Below are 16,444 nucleotides of genomic sequence, written 5' to 3'. Positions count from 1 at the left end.
TTGTGTGTATATATTTTATATGTGCAAATGTTTTTCCTTCTTCAGAGTCATTGATAATTCTTAAGAATCAAATTGTAATCATAATTTTAATGATTTTGATCTAAAAATCCTATACTGTTTATTACTAAGATCTTCAAATGGAGTTACTAAAATTATTCACTTATCACTCCACCTACTTTGGAGGTATGATACTTGTGTACCTCTTTTAGAAAAGTAGTATTTCATATCAAAATACATCTTCTATATATAACACATACTCAGTTGCTTGATTTGCTCTCATTGTGGCCGCATTCTGATTTTTCTAGCATGGGGTTGGAGGTGGGTGCCTGATTGGCAGTTCTGTCTTGTGGTCTGGCATGGCCCTGTTCATAATGCTGAATATAGGGGTTGATTTGCTACAGATTGACATAAACTGCAATTTATATTAATTCCAGAATTCTTTGCATTTTATCTCAGTTATATTTTATTAAATACCATACATTTGTATAAAATATGTGCACGTACATGATAGAATCATCTTTCAGGGGTCGCACTGGCAAGTCACACTGACTTGCTTTGTTTTGGCCAAAACTCTGATACAATCAGAATTCATTAGCATCACTAATTCAGTGCATTGACACTTGGATTTTCAGTGAAGGATTTGAAGTTATTCTTTCTCTAGTCTAGAAAAAACTCTTTAAAATTTTTATCTTGTTACCATTTGTACCACTTAGACTCTGTTCCTTTGTTCTGTAAGGCTTTGAATCTCTCCCATAGAGAGATCAGTTATTACTGTACATTTGATTGTGAAGCTGCTCACTTTACATAGATAATATAAAATGTTTATGGAAAAATAAAACTTAACGGAATTTGTCAGGCCTACGAAACACAACTTGCAGTGCAACCTCTGAATTACTTTGCTAAAACTTCTCCAGTGATCTTTTACTCCATCTTTCTCATCATGCTGACTTGTCTCTCCTCTGTCTGTTCAGCAGTGGGAGACATTTAGTGAACGCTCTTCAAGCTCACAAACTCTGACCCAATTTGATTCTAACATTGCACCAGCTGATCCTGTAAGTCAATCACTTAGCTTGCTTGTTTGAAATTAATTTTATTAACCCAAATTTTCATTCATTATGGTTTTTAGCTGATGTGCATGATTCAGTGGAGTGCTCAGAGGGAAATGGTGGCAGGCTTTTCAGTTTTTATGTGTTCAGTGGTGGAAAGAACTTTTTCTTTTTTTTTATTTTTTTTACCATTCTCTGTATTTTCTAGTTATTTTGGTGAGAAATCTATGTTTTTAAAATCTGGTACATGTGTCTAAAGAAGCATTTTGTGAACAATTGATACTGTTAACTTTGTTTTTATTTGCTAATTGAGTGTATGTTTTTATTAAACATGCTGTTTATTTCAGTGTAATGACAGTAAATACTATTTTATTTGTATGCTTACACATCATGTAATATGTACTATGTATGTAAATATGCAGTGTCATCATTTATTTAATAGTCCAGATGGTACAGCTTTGACTTAATCAGTATGTTGAGTTCTGTTACAAGAGAATCAAGTTCAGAAAAACAATGTAGAATTGTCAGTCAGATTTTCATTTGTGCAGAGGACCTCTGTCTTGTCTTGCTGTGGTTTGCTGTGTTGCTTTGAAAATGCTACAAAGTTCACATCCTGATTTAAAAAATAAATTCTGTCCCCATAGATTGAACTTCATATATGCCCTGCTTGTTCCTCAAGTTATTTGAAAACTTCAAAACCTTAGCTATTAATCATTCTTCTCACTGTTCACTTCGGCTTTTTCTTTTAATTTTTTTTCCTGTAAAGAGAAGGACATGGTAATAAGCACCTTTCAAAAAGAAAAGAGGAAGTAAGTAGGAAGGGAAGAAGAGTGTAAAGGTAGGATTTTTAAAAACGAGTTCAGTGAAAAGATACGGAGAAGGTGACATGAGGCATTCTTTTGAGGTGTTCCTGACCGAAGATAGCCAGCATTTTATTCATTAAATGTAGAAATACTCTTGTTATTTAATATAAATTGGGGAGAAGTGGCATTTAAATATAATAGTATGGCTTCAGCATTTTAAATGAATGAACCTTTGGTGTTTTACAATTTTAAAGAATTTATATCTATTTGAAATATAGAGAATGCTGTTATAGTCAAACATAATATATCAAAATGTTTTAAGTGTCTATTTTATGATTATTCATTATTTAGGGAACAGTTAATATGTAGATTATCTATGCCTTTGGCTTCTCTTTTCTTACCACTTTGAGGATGTTAATGTTTGATTTTAGTCTCTGAAAAATGGAAGATAAATAAAAGGTAACGCTTAGCAATTTTTGCTGCTTATTAGAAGCAGTAATTAAGGTCCCTTGGAAAGTGACAGGTGTGCTATAAGCTGTTTTACTTTAGCTCTGAGTTTCATTTCTCCATATTATTCCTATCTCCTTTGCAGAGTCAAGTTAATTTTGTTTAAAGTACTTTAGTAAAAGTACTTTACAGGAAAGGATATAGCAGTCGAGACTCTCTTTTATTCTCTAACCCTTAAGTGATATTGAAAATAGAAATTCATTGTATTATGATTGTCAGGCTAGGAAAGAACATTAAAAATATAGACTCAAAGGCAAAATAAATTGATTCATGACTGGCAGAAAATGCAGGAAAATAGTTGACATAATAACAGTGATGTTCTTGTAACTTCTTGAAAATAATATCCAAATTTGTGAATTCCAGCCTAATGTTTTACATGACATAACACATTACTTTCTTTTGTAATTTCTAGTATGACAGAAGGCTCTAGGGAAAAAAAATATAAATGGTCAATCAACATTTTAAACTTGAATTTAGACCTCTAAATTTAATAATGTTGGCAGTCTTAAATATTTATAATCTGGTACCAGAAAACATCTTTTTTCTCTTGTGGTGAATTATAATCTCACTATAAACTTGCAATTGGTACAGTGCTCTGCTCTCAGTGAGGGTCTGAGCTTCTTAACCATCATCTAATTCTTACTTAACATATTGCCTATCCACAGAACAGTCGGTAGTCACAATCCCAAATGATCCTCAGCAAGGCTTTTATAAATGAGAATTATAAGTAAGTAAATAAGATCCATTCAAATTAGAATCACATAGGAGAGAAAGAACACCACAGTTCAGATATACAAATTCAGCGTACCTTACCATGTCGGAAAGAATTGATGGAGTAATTTTTAAAAGCCAAAATTTGATAAGTAGGCATTTGCTCAATAAAGTTTTAAGTCTGTGAAGAGCTTCACTCTGATCTGTGACACTTAGAGACAGCTGTCACACAGTTCAGTGACCTCACATGAAAACCAAGCTGGCTTTAGGCTCTCAGATTTCTTATGAAATTGGGTTTTTGCTATCTCGTTTCCAGAAACTTGATTACTTTTGTTGAACTGCTTATCAGTTAATAGCTTCTGGTAGAATCTGTTTCTGCTGGGAAATTCTGAAATGATGAGAAGTGCAGTGTACTAGTCTTCGCCACGGTTTATGTCTGCTCTTGAGTGCTGTAGAATGTTCGTGTCACTCATATGAAAAGGGAGTTTATTTGATCACTGATTACGCCCAGCCCAGTCACTTGGTTTGGTGGAGCCCTCTTCCAGGTGCTCATGTTATTCTCTAGGAATACCAAGATGTCAAAAAAAAAATTCCAGTCTTAAGTAGACCACAGCTTGATCATTACAAGTTGATGATTGTAATAATAGCTGATTGTGATAATTATCATATGTAGCTGTGAACAGACTGTGGGTGGAGAACTGTAGAATAACTCAGCCCAGTATGTTTGGGAAAGTATTCACAAAAGAGGTTACATTTGTATGATGAATTTTTAATGAAACTGTTAATTGGCAGGAGTGGACAAGGGCATTCCAAGCAGAGAGAAAATCATGAGCAGGAGCAGTTCAGTGCAGTGAGATATAGAGTAGGTGTGTATGGGGCAGTGATGGGGAGTAAAGAGCATGATTGAAACACAAGTGGGAAGATCTTTGTATGCTCAACCAAAGATCTGAACTTAATCTCATAGACACTGGGAGCTAACAAGAAGTTCCATGAGAAGATGGAGGTTCTGAAGAGGTAGCTGGGGAAGGTTATGCAGGCAACAGTGTGAAGGATTGATGGGGTTGAGAGTGTCAGATGATGAGCACCTGAACTAAGTGACACAGGAATAGAAAGTAAGCAGGGATAAACAGGATAATAAGACAAATAGTGTAATAAGATTTAAGCCAAGTAGAAAATATAGATACATGAGCACAATAGAATATTCAGTAAAGTACTAAATTGTATCAGATGAAGTACTCAAATATATGATACAAATGTGCCATGGTTGTGAGTGTGTAGGAGTGGGTCCTAAAGGCTTTGTGTGATTTGAGTAGACAGAAGAAATGGGCAGAGCCTCCAGTCAGTCTTTTTACTTTTTTCTCTATTTTTAAATATGAGGATGCTAATTTGGAGCAGAAGAAGGTTTGCTTAGCATCTTTTGGCTCGGGACTCAAAGAATCATAGGCATTTATGGTTCTTCATCTGGATATTGAAATGCTCTTTATTGTGCTGCACGTCATAGTCACAAACCAAGCTTCCAGTCCGGTAGTCTGAGGTTAGGCCTGGTCATCTGTGTTAAACTCTTCCAGGAACTGCCTTGTCCTGCTAGTAGCAGGATCTAGTGGATTAAAGCTGTTGTAGGCTCACAGAGTCGGACACGACAAGTGACTTAGCAACAGCAGCAGCAGCAGGCTCATAACAACAGAAAATTGATTTACTAGTACAGAAACTTAGGCAGATTATTTAGAGAATATTCATTCTGGAAGATTTCATGATTTTCTTTTCTTGGCGTCATTACTGTGACTTCTGTTTTTTGTATGGTAAATATGTGAAAAGGCTGTTTAATATTTCTGTTACAAATTTCATAAATCTGACTTTATAAACACACACACAGAATACATACTAGATCAGTATTATGAGTTAAAGCATCTAATAAGTTTTTCTTGCTTGTTTTTTCCTAGTTTGTTTGGGTTTGGAATAATGAGATATCATGCTTTCTCCTTTAATCTTGCCTTAGAATGTTAAATTCTGGTTCTTAGCAGTTATTTCTGCTATTAAAATTGTAAGTTAAGAAAATAGTTATTCTTGAAGCCATATTTTTTATAACCATAATCTAGAGTTATTGTTAATAATTTTTTTAATATGACTCATTATTATGTGAGAAATCTATAAACTTTTATCTATTATATTCATCTTTTATAACTATAATTTTAGAGTTGTAGGTGAAATGTTAGTTCAATTTTATTAGATAGTACATAACTATCTGTCCAGAGTCTCACTGGTATGGGGACAGTAAATTACTGTTAATGGATTTATCCATACAATTGCAATAAATAATTCATTTGTTATTAATGGTTTGAATTTAGAGATTACGAGAATTAGCCAAGGAGACCTGTAATTTAAACAGGAGATGGTATGCTGGAACTCAGCTTTCTGTGGTGTTACCTAATACTGTCACCAGAACAGTGCCTAACTTAAATTGAAAGGTCATTATTCTTTACACTAAATTATAAACTCATTACAAGATATTCAAAATTTAAGGATCTCAGATTGTCTTTAGCAGCAGCACATTCAGAATATAAGCCAGCTCCTTGTAGAAGGAGCTGAACTCCTGTAGCCATGTTATCAGCTGGTCTTTTGCCATTAAGCCAGTTGCTTGATCTGTTCTTGTTCCTCCCCTGGGTGGCTCAGCTCCCAGGGCCAGGCCTGCCTGGCTACCCATATGCACCTTTCTCTCTTCCTTCCCATTTGGAAAGGCTGCCATGCAGTGCCTTGTACACTTTTCAGTCTTTTCAGAAATTTGTTCTACCAGTTCCTTAACTGCTCTAACTAGACTTGCTACTCGTGAGTTAAGTTGAGGATTATCAGATGTATTATAGTCATGAAAAGTTTAAGTATTAGAGTAGGAGTGTTACTTATCCTAACTTAGAAAATGAATTCCTTTGTGGAAGTTTTATGCATGAATTTTAAACAGTTCTGTGGAACTAATCTATATGAAGTATGTCTTGTGCCTACTGTTACAATACGATGGGCATTTCATTAACTTTGTTTATACATGAAAAAGAAGAGTGTCAAGTTTTCTTGAGCAGTTTAGTGAAAATGAGTTCAGTCTGTTACTCAGTCTTTGGATTCTCATAAATAGTTCACTTTTAACCTCAAAGGTTCAAATTTATATAATTTCATCAGATCGTTTCACACTTTGCCTTTGAATATTGTCGTGAATTGTGTAAGACCAATTTTTTTCTTCACATCTTTAATCATTCAGAGTTAAAATATACTTTTTATAAAACAAATCAGATTCTTAAGCATATATAGTAAGCTTGATTTTTTAAATATAATTCTGGAATTTTTAGTTAAAAAATTACTTCTCATGCTTAGTTTAGTGTGAACGAGAACTCTGTCCACTAGTTTTTGAAGTATTGTTAGTTTTGGTTATTTCATGGTATCTACTTGGCATTTTTAATACAAATTCTGTATGTCCTCCCATTTGTCTGTAGGATACTGCTATTGTTCATCCGGTTCCCATTCGGATGACTCCAAGCAAAATCCACATGCAGGAAATGGAACTTAAAAGAACTGGCAGTGGTAAGGAAACTGTTGCTGGGTTGTTTTTTAGTTTAGTGTGTTGTGTTAATATTTCAGGTTAGCATCAAACCAAAATACACAAGCAGTCATTCTGAGTTCAAATTCCTTTTGTTAATTACTTATTTTTAACATAGTACTTTCTACAGCAATATATGTATTATGTGTATATTTTTAAATTTAAGCAAATTATTGAATTTAATTTATAAAATTTTAAATAAGGATGCTTGGAAAATGTGACTTTTCTAATGCGTTCTGTATTTTTATGATCATTCTTATGAATCTACATTGAAAAATGTGTTCAAATTTTAACTGAAGAGGTATATGTTAAAATGAATATTGTCTTTGTTTATTTTGCTTTAATTCTTGAAGTTTCTCCTCATTTTAGATTAAATGTTTTAGTTAGGGTCTCTCAAAGGTAGATTTGTTTTCTGTGTAGGTCAACAACAATAAATTACCTATTTTACGGTTGTTTGTGTGGTGCTTTATTTAACTAATTGCCCTAAGGGATAAAATTAACAAAGTATGAACATGCAGCTTGACTTTTTCATTATAAGATATCTTCTGTTGTGGCAGATAACAAATTCTATATAAACAGGTTTATATTTATCCTATTAAAATATTACTTTGTCTTATATTTCATGGATTTACTTGCTATTTCTTTGGAGTATTAAAATGAAGTCTTATACTCTGAGGTTTATGAATTTATTAATGCAGGTATCTGTATCTTGTATGTTTACCTATTAATTCTCTCCTAGATCATACTAATCCCACTAGCCCATTGCTTGTGAAAACATCTGACCTTTCAGAAGAAAATAAGATAAATTCATCAGTGAAATTTGCTTCTGGAAATACTGTAGGTAAGTGAAAGACAAAATTACATCTTCCATGTGAGGTTTATTTTATTAATTAATTTATTTTTAATTGGAGGACAATTGTTTTACAGTGTTGTGTCAGTTTCTGCCATATATCAACATGAGTCATCCATAGGTATACATATGTTCCCTCCCTTCCACCCGATCCCATCCCATCCCTCTAGGTTATCACAGAGTACCGGGTCGCACTCCCTGTGATATACAGCAGCTTCCCCTCACTATGTTTTACATATGATAATGTTTGTATTTCAGTCCTACTCCCTCAGTTCATCCCACCCTCTTCTGCCCACACTGTGTCCATAAGCCTGTTCTCTATGTCTGAGTCTCTTTTCCGGCCCTGCAAATAGGTTCATCAATACCGTTTTCCTAGATTCCATATATATGCATTAATACATGATCTTTTTCTCTTTCTGACTTATTTCACTCTGAATAAGTGGCTCTAGGTTCTTCCATCTCACTAGATCTGATTCAAACTCTTTCATTGTTATATGGCTGAGTAATATTCCATTGTATGTTTGTACCACAACTTCTTTATCCATTCATCTTTCAACAGAGATCTAGGTTGCTTCTATGTCTGCAGTGAACATTGCAATACATGTGTTTTTTTCAGTTACTGTTTTCTCAGGGCGTATGCCCAGTAGTGGGATTGCTAGGTCATATGGTAGTTTAATTCCTGGTTTTTAATGAAATCTCCATACTGTTCTCTATAGTGGCTATATCAGTTTGCATTCCCACCAACAGTGCAAGAGTGTTCCTTTTTTTCCACCTTCTCTCCAGCATTTATTTTTTGTACAGTTCTTGATGATGGCCATTATGACTGGTGTGGTGTGATACCTCATTGTAGTGTTGATTGCATTTCTCTACTAATAATTGGTGTTGAGCATTTTTCATATGTTTATTAGTCATCTGTATGTCATCTGGAGAAATGTATGTTTAGGTCCTCTGCTCGTTTTTTAATTGGTTTGTTGGTTTTTCTGATACTGAGCTGCATGAGTTGCTTGTATATTTTTGAGATTAATCCCTTATCAGTTGCTTCATTTGCAGTTACTTTCTCTCATTCTGAGGGTTGTCTTTAAATCTTGTTTATGGTTTTCCTTTGCTGTGTCAAAGCTTTTAAGTTTAATTAGATCTCATTTGTATATTTTTATTTCCATTACTCTAGGATGTGGGTCATAGTGGATCTTGATATGATTTATGTCAAAGAGTGTTTGCCTATGTTTTCCTCTAAGAATTTTATAGTTTCTGGTCTTACATTTAGGTCTTTAATCCATTTTGAGTTTATCTTTGTGTGTGGTTTTAGGAAATGTTCTAATTCCTTCTTTTACACATAGCGGTCCAGTTTTCCCAGCCCCACTTATTGAAGATACTGTCTTTTCAATAAAAGACTTTTCATCCTATAGTCTTGCCTCCTTTGTCAAAGATAAAGTCTTGCATCCTTGTCACACCTGCCCATAGATGTGTGGGTTTATCTCTGGGCTTTCTATCTTGTACCATTGGTTTGTATTTCTGTTTTTGTGCCAGTACCATTCTGTCTTGATGACTACATTGTAGTGTAGTCTGAAGTCAGGGAGGTTGATTCCTCCAGTGCCATTCTTTCTCAAGTTTGCTTTGGCTATTCAGGGTCTTTTGGGTTTCCATACAAATTGTGGATATTTTTTGTTCTAGTTCTGTAAAAAATGTCACTGGTAATTTGATAAGGATTGCTTTGACTCTTTAGATTGCTTTGGGTAGTATCTTCATTTTCACAATATTGATTCTTCCAATCCAAGAAAGAACATGGTGTATTTCTCCATCTGTTTATGTTGTCTTTAATTTCCTTCATCAATGTCTTAATAGTTTTCTGTATATTGCTTTTACATTTCCTTAGTTAGGCTTATTCCTGGGTGTTTTATTCTTTTTGTTGCAATGGTGAATGGGATTGATTCCTTAATTTCTTTTTCTGATTTTTCATTCTTAGTGCATAGGAATGCAAGGGATTTCTGTGTATTAATTTTATATACTGCAACTTTACTAAATTAATTCACCGATTAGCTCTAACGATTTTCTGATGGTATCTTTAGGCTTTTGTAGGTAGCGAATCATGTCATCTGCAAACAGAATTTTACTTCTTCTTTTCCAATATGGATTCCTTTTATTTCTTTTTCCTCTCTGATTGCCATGGCTAGGACTTCCAAAGCTATGTTGTTCATAATAGTGGCAAGAGTGGGCACCCTTGTCGTCTTCTTGATCTTCAAGGAGATGCTTTCAGTTTTTCACCATTGAGAATAATGTTTGCTGTGGGTTTATCATATATGACCTTTATTACCTGAGATAGGTTCCTTTTTTTTCCAATTTTCTGGAGAGTTTTACCATAAATGTGTGCTGAATTTTGTCAAAAGCTCTTTCTGCATCTGTTGAGATTATCATATGATTTTTATTTTTTAATTTGTTAATATGGTGTATCGCATTGATTGATTTGCATATATTGGAGAAGCCTGACATCCCTGGGATAAGCCCAATTTGATCTTGGTGTATGATCCTTTTAATGTGTTGCCGGATTGTGTTTGCTAGAATTTTGTTGAAGATTTTGCAACTTACGTTCATCAGTGACATGGACTGTAATTTTCTTTTTTTGTAATTTCCTTGTCTGGTTTTGGTGTCAGGATGATGGTAGCCTCATAGAATGAGTTTGGAAGTGTTCTGTCCTCTGCAATTTTTGGAAGACTTTGAGAAGGATAGCGCTTCTCAAAACATTTGATAGAATTCACCTGTGAAGCCATCTGACTTTTGTTTTTTGGGAGATTTTTGATCACAGTTTCGATTTCAGTGCTTGTGATTGGCTTGTTCAAAATTTTTATTTCTTCATGGTTCAGTCTTGGAAGGTTGAACTTTCCTAAGTACCTGTTCATTTTTTTCAGATTGTCCATTTTATTGGCATATTGTTGCTCGTAATAGTCTCTTATGATCCTTTGTATTTCTGCATTGTCTGTTGTAACCTCTTCTTTTTCATTTCTAATTTTGTTGATTTGAGTCTTCTCCATTTTTTCTTGATGAGTCTGGCTAATGATTTGTCAATTTTGTTCATCTTGTCGAAGAACCAGCTTTTAGTTTTACTGATTTTTGCTATTCTTTCTTTTATTTTTTACTTATTTCTGCTCTAATCTTTATTATTTCTTTCCTTCTGTTAACTTTGAGATCTTTTTCCCTTATTTTTCCAATTGCTTTAAGTGTAAGGTTAGATTGTCTATTCAGTGTTTTTCTTTTTCCTTGAGGTAGGACTCTATTCCTATAAACTTTCCTCTTAGAACTGCTTTTGCAGCATCACATAGGTATTGAGTCATCATGTTTTCATTATCATCTGTTTTTCTAGGTATATGTTTATTTCCCTTTTTATTTCTTCAGTAACCTGTTGCTTATTTTAAAACATATTATTTAATATGTTTTAAACATATTCCCCATGTGTTTGTGTTTTTTACAGCTTTTTTTCCCCACAGTTGAAAATCTAGTCTCATAGCACTGTGGTCAGAAAAGATGCTTGATATAATTTCAGTTCTCTTAAATTTTACCAAGGCTTGATTTGTGACCCAAGATGTGATCTACCCCGGAGAATGTTCCTTGTGCAGACCTTGAGAAGAAAGTTTATTCTTCTGCATTTGGATGGAATGTCTTAAAAATATCAGTTAGATCATCTGGTCTAATGTGTCATTGAAGGCTTATGTTTCCTTATTTTTTGTTTTGATGACCTGTCCATTGGTGTGAGTGGGGGTTAGGGTCCCTGACTAGTTGTTTTACTGTCAGGTTCCCCTTCTATGACTGTTAGTGTTTGCCTTGTCGAGATGCTCCTATTTTGGGTGTGTAAATATTTGCAGTTTGTGTCTCCTTGGATCGATCCCTTGATCATTGTGTAGTGTCCTTCTGTTATTTTTTGTAATATCCTTTATATTAAGGTCTATTTTGTCTGATATAAGAATAGTTACTCCAGCTTTCTTTCAGTTTCCGGTTGCATGGTATATCTTTTCCCATTCTCTCACTTTCAGTCCATATATATCTCTAGGTCTGAAGTGGGTCTCTTGTAGACAGCTTATATACGGGTCTTGTGTTTGTATCCATTCAGCCAGTCTGTCTTTTGGTTGGAGCATTTAATCCGTTTACATTTAAAGTAATTGTTGATACATATATTCCTATTGGCATTTTCTTAATTGTTTTTGTAAGTCTTTTCCTTCTCCTATAGAAGTCCCTTTAGCATTTGTTGTAAAGCTGCTTTGGTGGTGCTAAATTCTCTTAACTTTTATCTATAAATCTGTCAATATTGAATGAGATTGTTGCTGGGTAGTGTAGTCTTGGTTGTAGATTTTTCCCTTTTGTTACTTGAAATATATCCTGCCATTGCCTCTGGCCTGCAGTTTCTATTGAAAGATCAGCTATTAACTGTGTGGAGTTTCCCTTGTATGTTACTTGTTGCTTTTCACTTACTGCTTTTAATATTTTTCCTTTGTGTTTAATTTTTGTCACTTTGATTAATATGTGTCTCAGCATGTTTCTCCTTGTATTTATCCTTTATGAAACTCTCTTGTGCTTCTTGGACTTGATTGGCTATTTCCTTTCACACGTTAGGCACGTTTTCAACTATAATCTCTTAAACAATTTTTTCAGACCCTTTCTTTTTCTCTTCTGCTTCTGGGACCCCTTAATTTGAATGTTGGTGTGTTTAATATTTTACAACACAGTCCATGGAATTCTTCAGCCCAGAATACTGGAGTGGGTAGTTTAATATTATCCCCGTAGTCTCTGAGACTATCCCCAGTTCTTCTCATTCTTCTGTGATTATTCTGCTCTTCAGCAGTTATTTTCACTTATTCTGTCTTTCAGTTCATTCTTCGGCCTCAGTTGTTCTGCTGTTGATTCCCTGTAGATTATTTTTAACTTCGGTAATTGTGTTTGTCTCTGTTTATTCTTTGTTTCTTCTGGGTCATTGTTAAATGTGTTAAATGACGTGCATTTTCTCCATTCTGTTTTTGAGATTGTGGGTCATCTTTACTATCATCACTCCGAATTCTTTTTCAGGTAGTTGGCCTATTTCCTCTTTTTTATTTGGTGTTGTGGGTTTTTACCTTGTTCATTCGCTTGCACAGTATTTCTCTGTTTTGTCATGTTATCTAACTTACTGTGTTTGACGTATCCTCTCTTGTTTTTGGTCTTGGCCATCAGTGAGTGAGGCTGGTCCAGTGGTTTGTGTAGGCTTCATGTTGGGAGGGACTTGTGCCTGCCTTCTGGTGGGAGGAGGTGAGTTTTCCCCCCCCTCTAATGAGCAGGGCTGTGTGAGTGGTGTGTTTTGGGGTGTCTCTGGGAAGCCTGTCTCCTCTTGAGGTCTTGCTTCTTGTTTGGGTAAGGTGCTCTTTGCTGGGTGCTGCCAGCAGTTGAGTGGTGCCAGGTCTTGGATACAGGAAGAGGCCTTTGTGGGAGTTCTCACTAATTAAGACTCCCTGGGATCAGGAATTCTCTGGCCAACTAGTGTCCTGGACTCAGTGCTTCCAACCCAGAGGCTCAGGCCCAATCTCTCATCAAGGAACCAGGATCCCATAAGCTGTTTGTTATGGCAATAAAGGGGATTAAAATAAACACACACAAAAAAGAACCCCAGACAAATGGTGAATTCAAAATCAGACAAATAGTAACAGAAACAAAGGAACACACACACACAAAACCAAAATAGTCCAGAGAAAACAAAGTACAAGAGAGTGACCCTGTGAGCAAAGGAAACTATAAGTGATATCAACAAATTAAAAACAACACTAACTAAACAGAAAACAAGACCAAAGAAGAGAGCCAGCTGAGGAATAAAGCAAACAAACTAACACGGTGAAAAGAAGAAAGAAAAAAAATAGAAAAGTAAAGTATATAAAAAGATTTATATAATAATCTTATTGTATATTCTCTATATATGTATATATATTCTATATATATAAAGAATATATTGTATACAGTAGTGTATATATTGTATATATATAATATATAAATCTTATTCTATATAAATAGAATTTATATATAATAAATAAGGAAATGAAACAACAACAAAGAAAAAGCCCCACAGATATGCAAAAAGCCAATGTAGAGATAGATGTATATGAAGGAAATAAAATGTGTTTTAAAAAATTCTCAAAAGGTTAAATAGATACAATAATAATGAAGTCAACAACCACAGCATCAGAGGAAAGAAAACCAGAATCAACTACAGAACAAATCAAAATATAAGAATAATAATAAATGTTTTTCTCAGGTCTCAGCTGTCAGCATCCTTTCCCTCCCTGTGATTCACAGCCCACTTCCGCCTTGCTAGGAAGCCCTCCAGTCTTGGGGGAGCTGGTCTCTAGACCAGCTGTGGGGACAGCACAGACTCTAATCTAATTCTCCTTTTGTAGGATCTTGCCTCCAGCGTCCACAGCTGTCAGAGCTAGGGCATTTTGTTTTGTGGATATACTCGCCCTTCTATGCATTCCATAGACACAGAGTCTGCCTAGTTGATCATGTGGATATAATCTCTAGCTAGTATAGCTGGTGAAAAGGTTTTCAACCCTCTTCCTTGTCCACTCTGCCCCTGGAACTCAGTTGTGGTTTTACCCCCACCTCTGCTTGTGGGTCATTTACAGGAATTAGTTCCTGAGGCTGCCTCTAGGACTTGGGTCTGCCCCAGGGAGGACCAGGTGTGCAGGTGGGGTGCTTAGGTCGCAGGGACTTTGATGGCGCCAGGTATGCCGGGAGGCTGGCAGCCATGGGCACAGGAGATGTGGTGCTGTTAGAATCTCTTTCTAGCTTCTGGCAGCTGGCGTTCAGAGGGTCTGATGAGGGTCCTTCTCTGTTGCTTGGCATGTCAGGCACTCAAATGGCCGCCTTCTCTGGGATATTCCTCTGTTACTCAGCTGCACATGCCAGCATGTAGGGGGAGAAGTGATGGCGCCACTCCTTGTATGTGACTCAGCAGTAGCACCCTGCTTCCATGACTGCCTGACTTTATTCCAAAGGCACTCCCTCCAGCAGTCTTCTCCCTCCCATCCCTCTCGGCTGTTTCCCCAGAGTCAACAGCAGTCCTTGCCCTGGGATTGCGGTTATGCTCCAGCTCCCAGCTGCTCTGCGTTCTGGTGGGCTGTGTCCCTGCCTGGGCTATGTAGGGCCACAGCACAGGTTGTCTGTGTGGTTCTCACTCCATTCAGACTGTCACAGATCAGCTCCTTCACTCTCCAACAGTCTCAGATGCTTCCCCTTTGTCCCAACCGACTGCCCTGATATAGGGATATCACCCCTTCTTCCACTTCCCCACCTGCTGGGGACAGGTTCAGTTGTGCTGACTCTGCTCCTCTTTCTCCCTTCCCTTCTTTGTCCTGTCCAGTTTTGTGTGGATCTGTATGTTCCTTTCCGGTGGTCAGGGACTCCTGCTAGCTCTAAGCTGGTGCTCTGCAAGGTCTTCTGCATCTGAAGATGTGTTCCTGATGCATCTGTGAAGAGAGGTGTACTCCACTTCCACCTGCTCCTCTGCCATCTTGTCTCTTATCCTTAGTCTGCATTTAGAATCTGAAGAATTTGAGTATATAACCATTTAGTATTATCTTCACTGGATAATGCAGAGAATAGTCAATCCTTTTAAAGACCCCTACCCTCTGTATTCAGAGAAGGCAGTGGCACCCCACTCCAGTACTCTTGCCTGGAAAATCCCATGGACAGAGGAGCCTGGTGGGCTGCAGTCCATGGGGTCGCTAAAAGTTGGACACGACTGAGTGACTTCACTTTCACTTTTCACCTTCATGCATTGGAGAAGGAAATGGCAACCCACTCCAGTGTTCTTGCCTGGAGAATCCCAGGGACAGGGGGAGCCTGGTGGGCTGCTGTCTCTGGGGTCGCACAGAGTCAGACACAACTGAAGTGACTTAGCAACAGCAGCAGCAGCAGCAACCCTCTGTATTAATAAATGGATGCCTGTTGTCACTGCACCTGCTTCAAGGCAGGCCTCCTGTTGGCCATCCCTCTCAGCTAGCTCTTCCCCACTCCTTTCTTCCTCTCACAGGAAATTGTGTACATGTTCATTCAATCATTGTTAATGGAATACTATTAATATGTGTCAGGCTCTGTTCTAGACACTGAATATTCAGCAGTAAACAAAACAAAAATTTCTTTGCCCTTATGAAGTTTGCATTTTATAGGGGAGACAAAAGAAAAAGGAAATAAAAATAACTGTATCTTAGGATATAGTTAACACCCTGGATAAAAATTAAGTTGTGAAAGGGGAGAGGGAGTGACAGTTTAAGTAAGGTGATCAAAGAAAGCCTTACCAAAAAGTGGCATTTGAGTTAAAACTTGAAGGATATGAATTTAACTGTGTGAGTGTCTTAAGGAAGGATGTTTTAGGCCAAAGGAGTAGCCAATATGGAGCCCTGGTTTAGGGAAGATTCCTTCTTTATATCTACTGGAAACAGCCAGCAAACACCTGAACTAGAACTACCATGTGGGAGAATAGTAACCGGGGAGCAGTGTAAGACTGACTTCTACCGAGAAAGATGAAACTCCATTTAGAAGGTTTCTGAATGGCAAAGTGATGTAACCTGACCTTCCTTTTTTAACAAGATCATTCTGGCTGCTATATTGGTAATAGAAGGCAAGAATTCAAACAGGGAAAGACGGTTTTAGGAAACGGTTATAATAATACAGGCAAGAGAAGATGATGTCTTGGCCTAGGGTGGTAGCAGTAGAAGTGTTAGAAGTGGTCAGATTCTGGCTAGATTTTGTGGGAAAAGACCGCAGGATTTGCTTACCTTTGTGATACACAGGATGTGAGGGGTGGGGCCAAGGGAATCAGGGTGATTCAAGGGATGTTAGCCAGAGCCACTGTAAATTGAAGAACTCTATTATAGTAGAAGATTGGTGGGAGAAAGGGTAGGAATTCAGTTTTGGACGTGTTCGGTCTGAGATGCCT

The 16,444-nt window shown here is 36.6% G+C and overlaps 1 protein-coding gene across 5 annotated transcripts in view; it reads left to right on the top strand.

Moving 5' to 3' along the window:
• The window catches only part of REPS1 (RALBP1 associated Eps domain containing 1), an 89,175-nt gene that overhangs the window by 61,103 nt on the left and 11,628 nt on the right, over positions 1-16,444 (top strand). For 3 of the 5 annotated variants that reach the window (XM_018053269.1, XM_018053268.1, XM_018053267.1), the window contains exons 10-12: positions 972-1,052; positions 6,544-6,631; positions 7,387-7,488. In XM_018053269.1, coding sequence (XP_017908758.1) covers positions 972-1,052; positions 6,544-6,631; positions 7,387-7,488 — 271 coding nt within the window. The remainder of the gene's footprint in view (positions 1-971; positions 1,053-6,543; positions 6,632-7,386; positions 7,489-16,444) is intronic. The other 2 variants (XM_018053271.1, XM_018053270.1) reach the window with 1 other exon arrangement.

The sequence above is a fragment of the Capra hircus genome, chromosome 9 (genome assembly GCF_001704415.2).
Source record: "Capra hircus breed San Clemente chromosome 9, ASM170441v1, whole genome shotgun sequence".
NCBI classification, from domain to species: domain Eukaryota; kingdom Metazoa; phylum Chordata; class Mammalia; order Artiodactyla; family Bovidae; genus Capra; species Capra hircus.
Note: the sequence above shows the minus strand (reverse complement) of the source record. Positions and strands in the feature narration are given on the sequence as shown.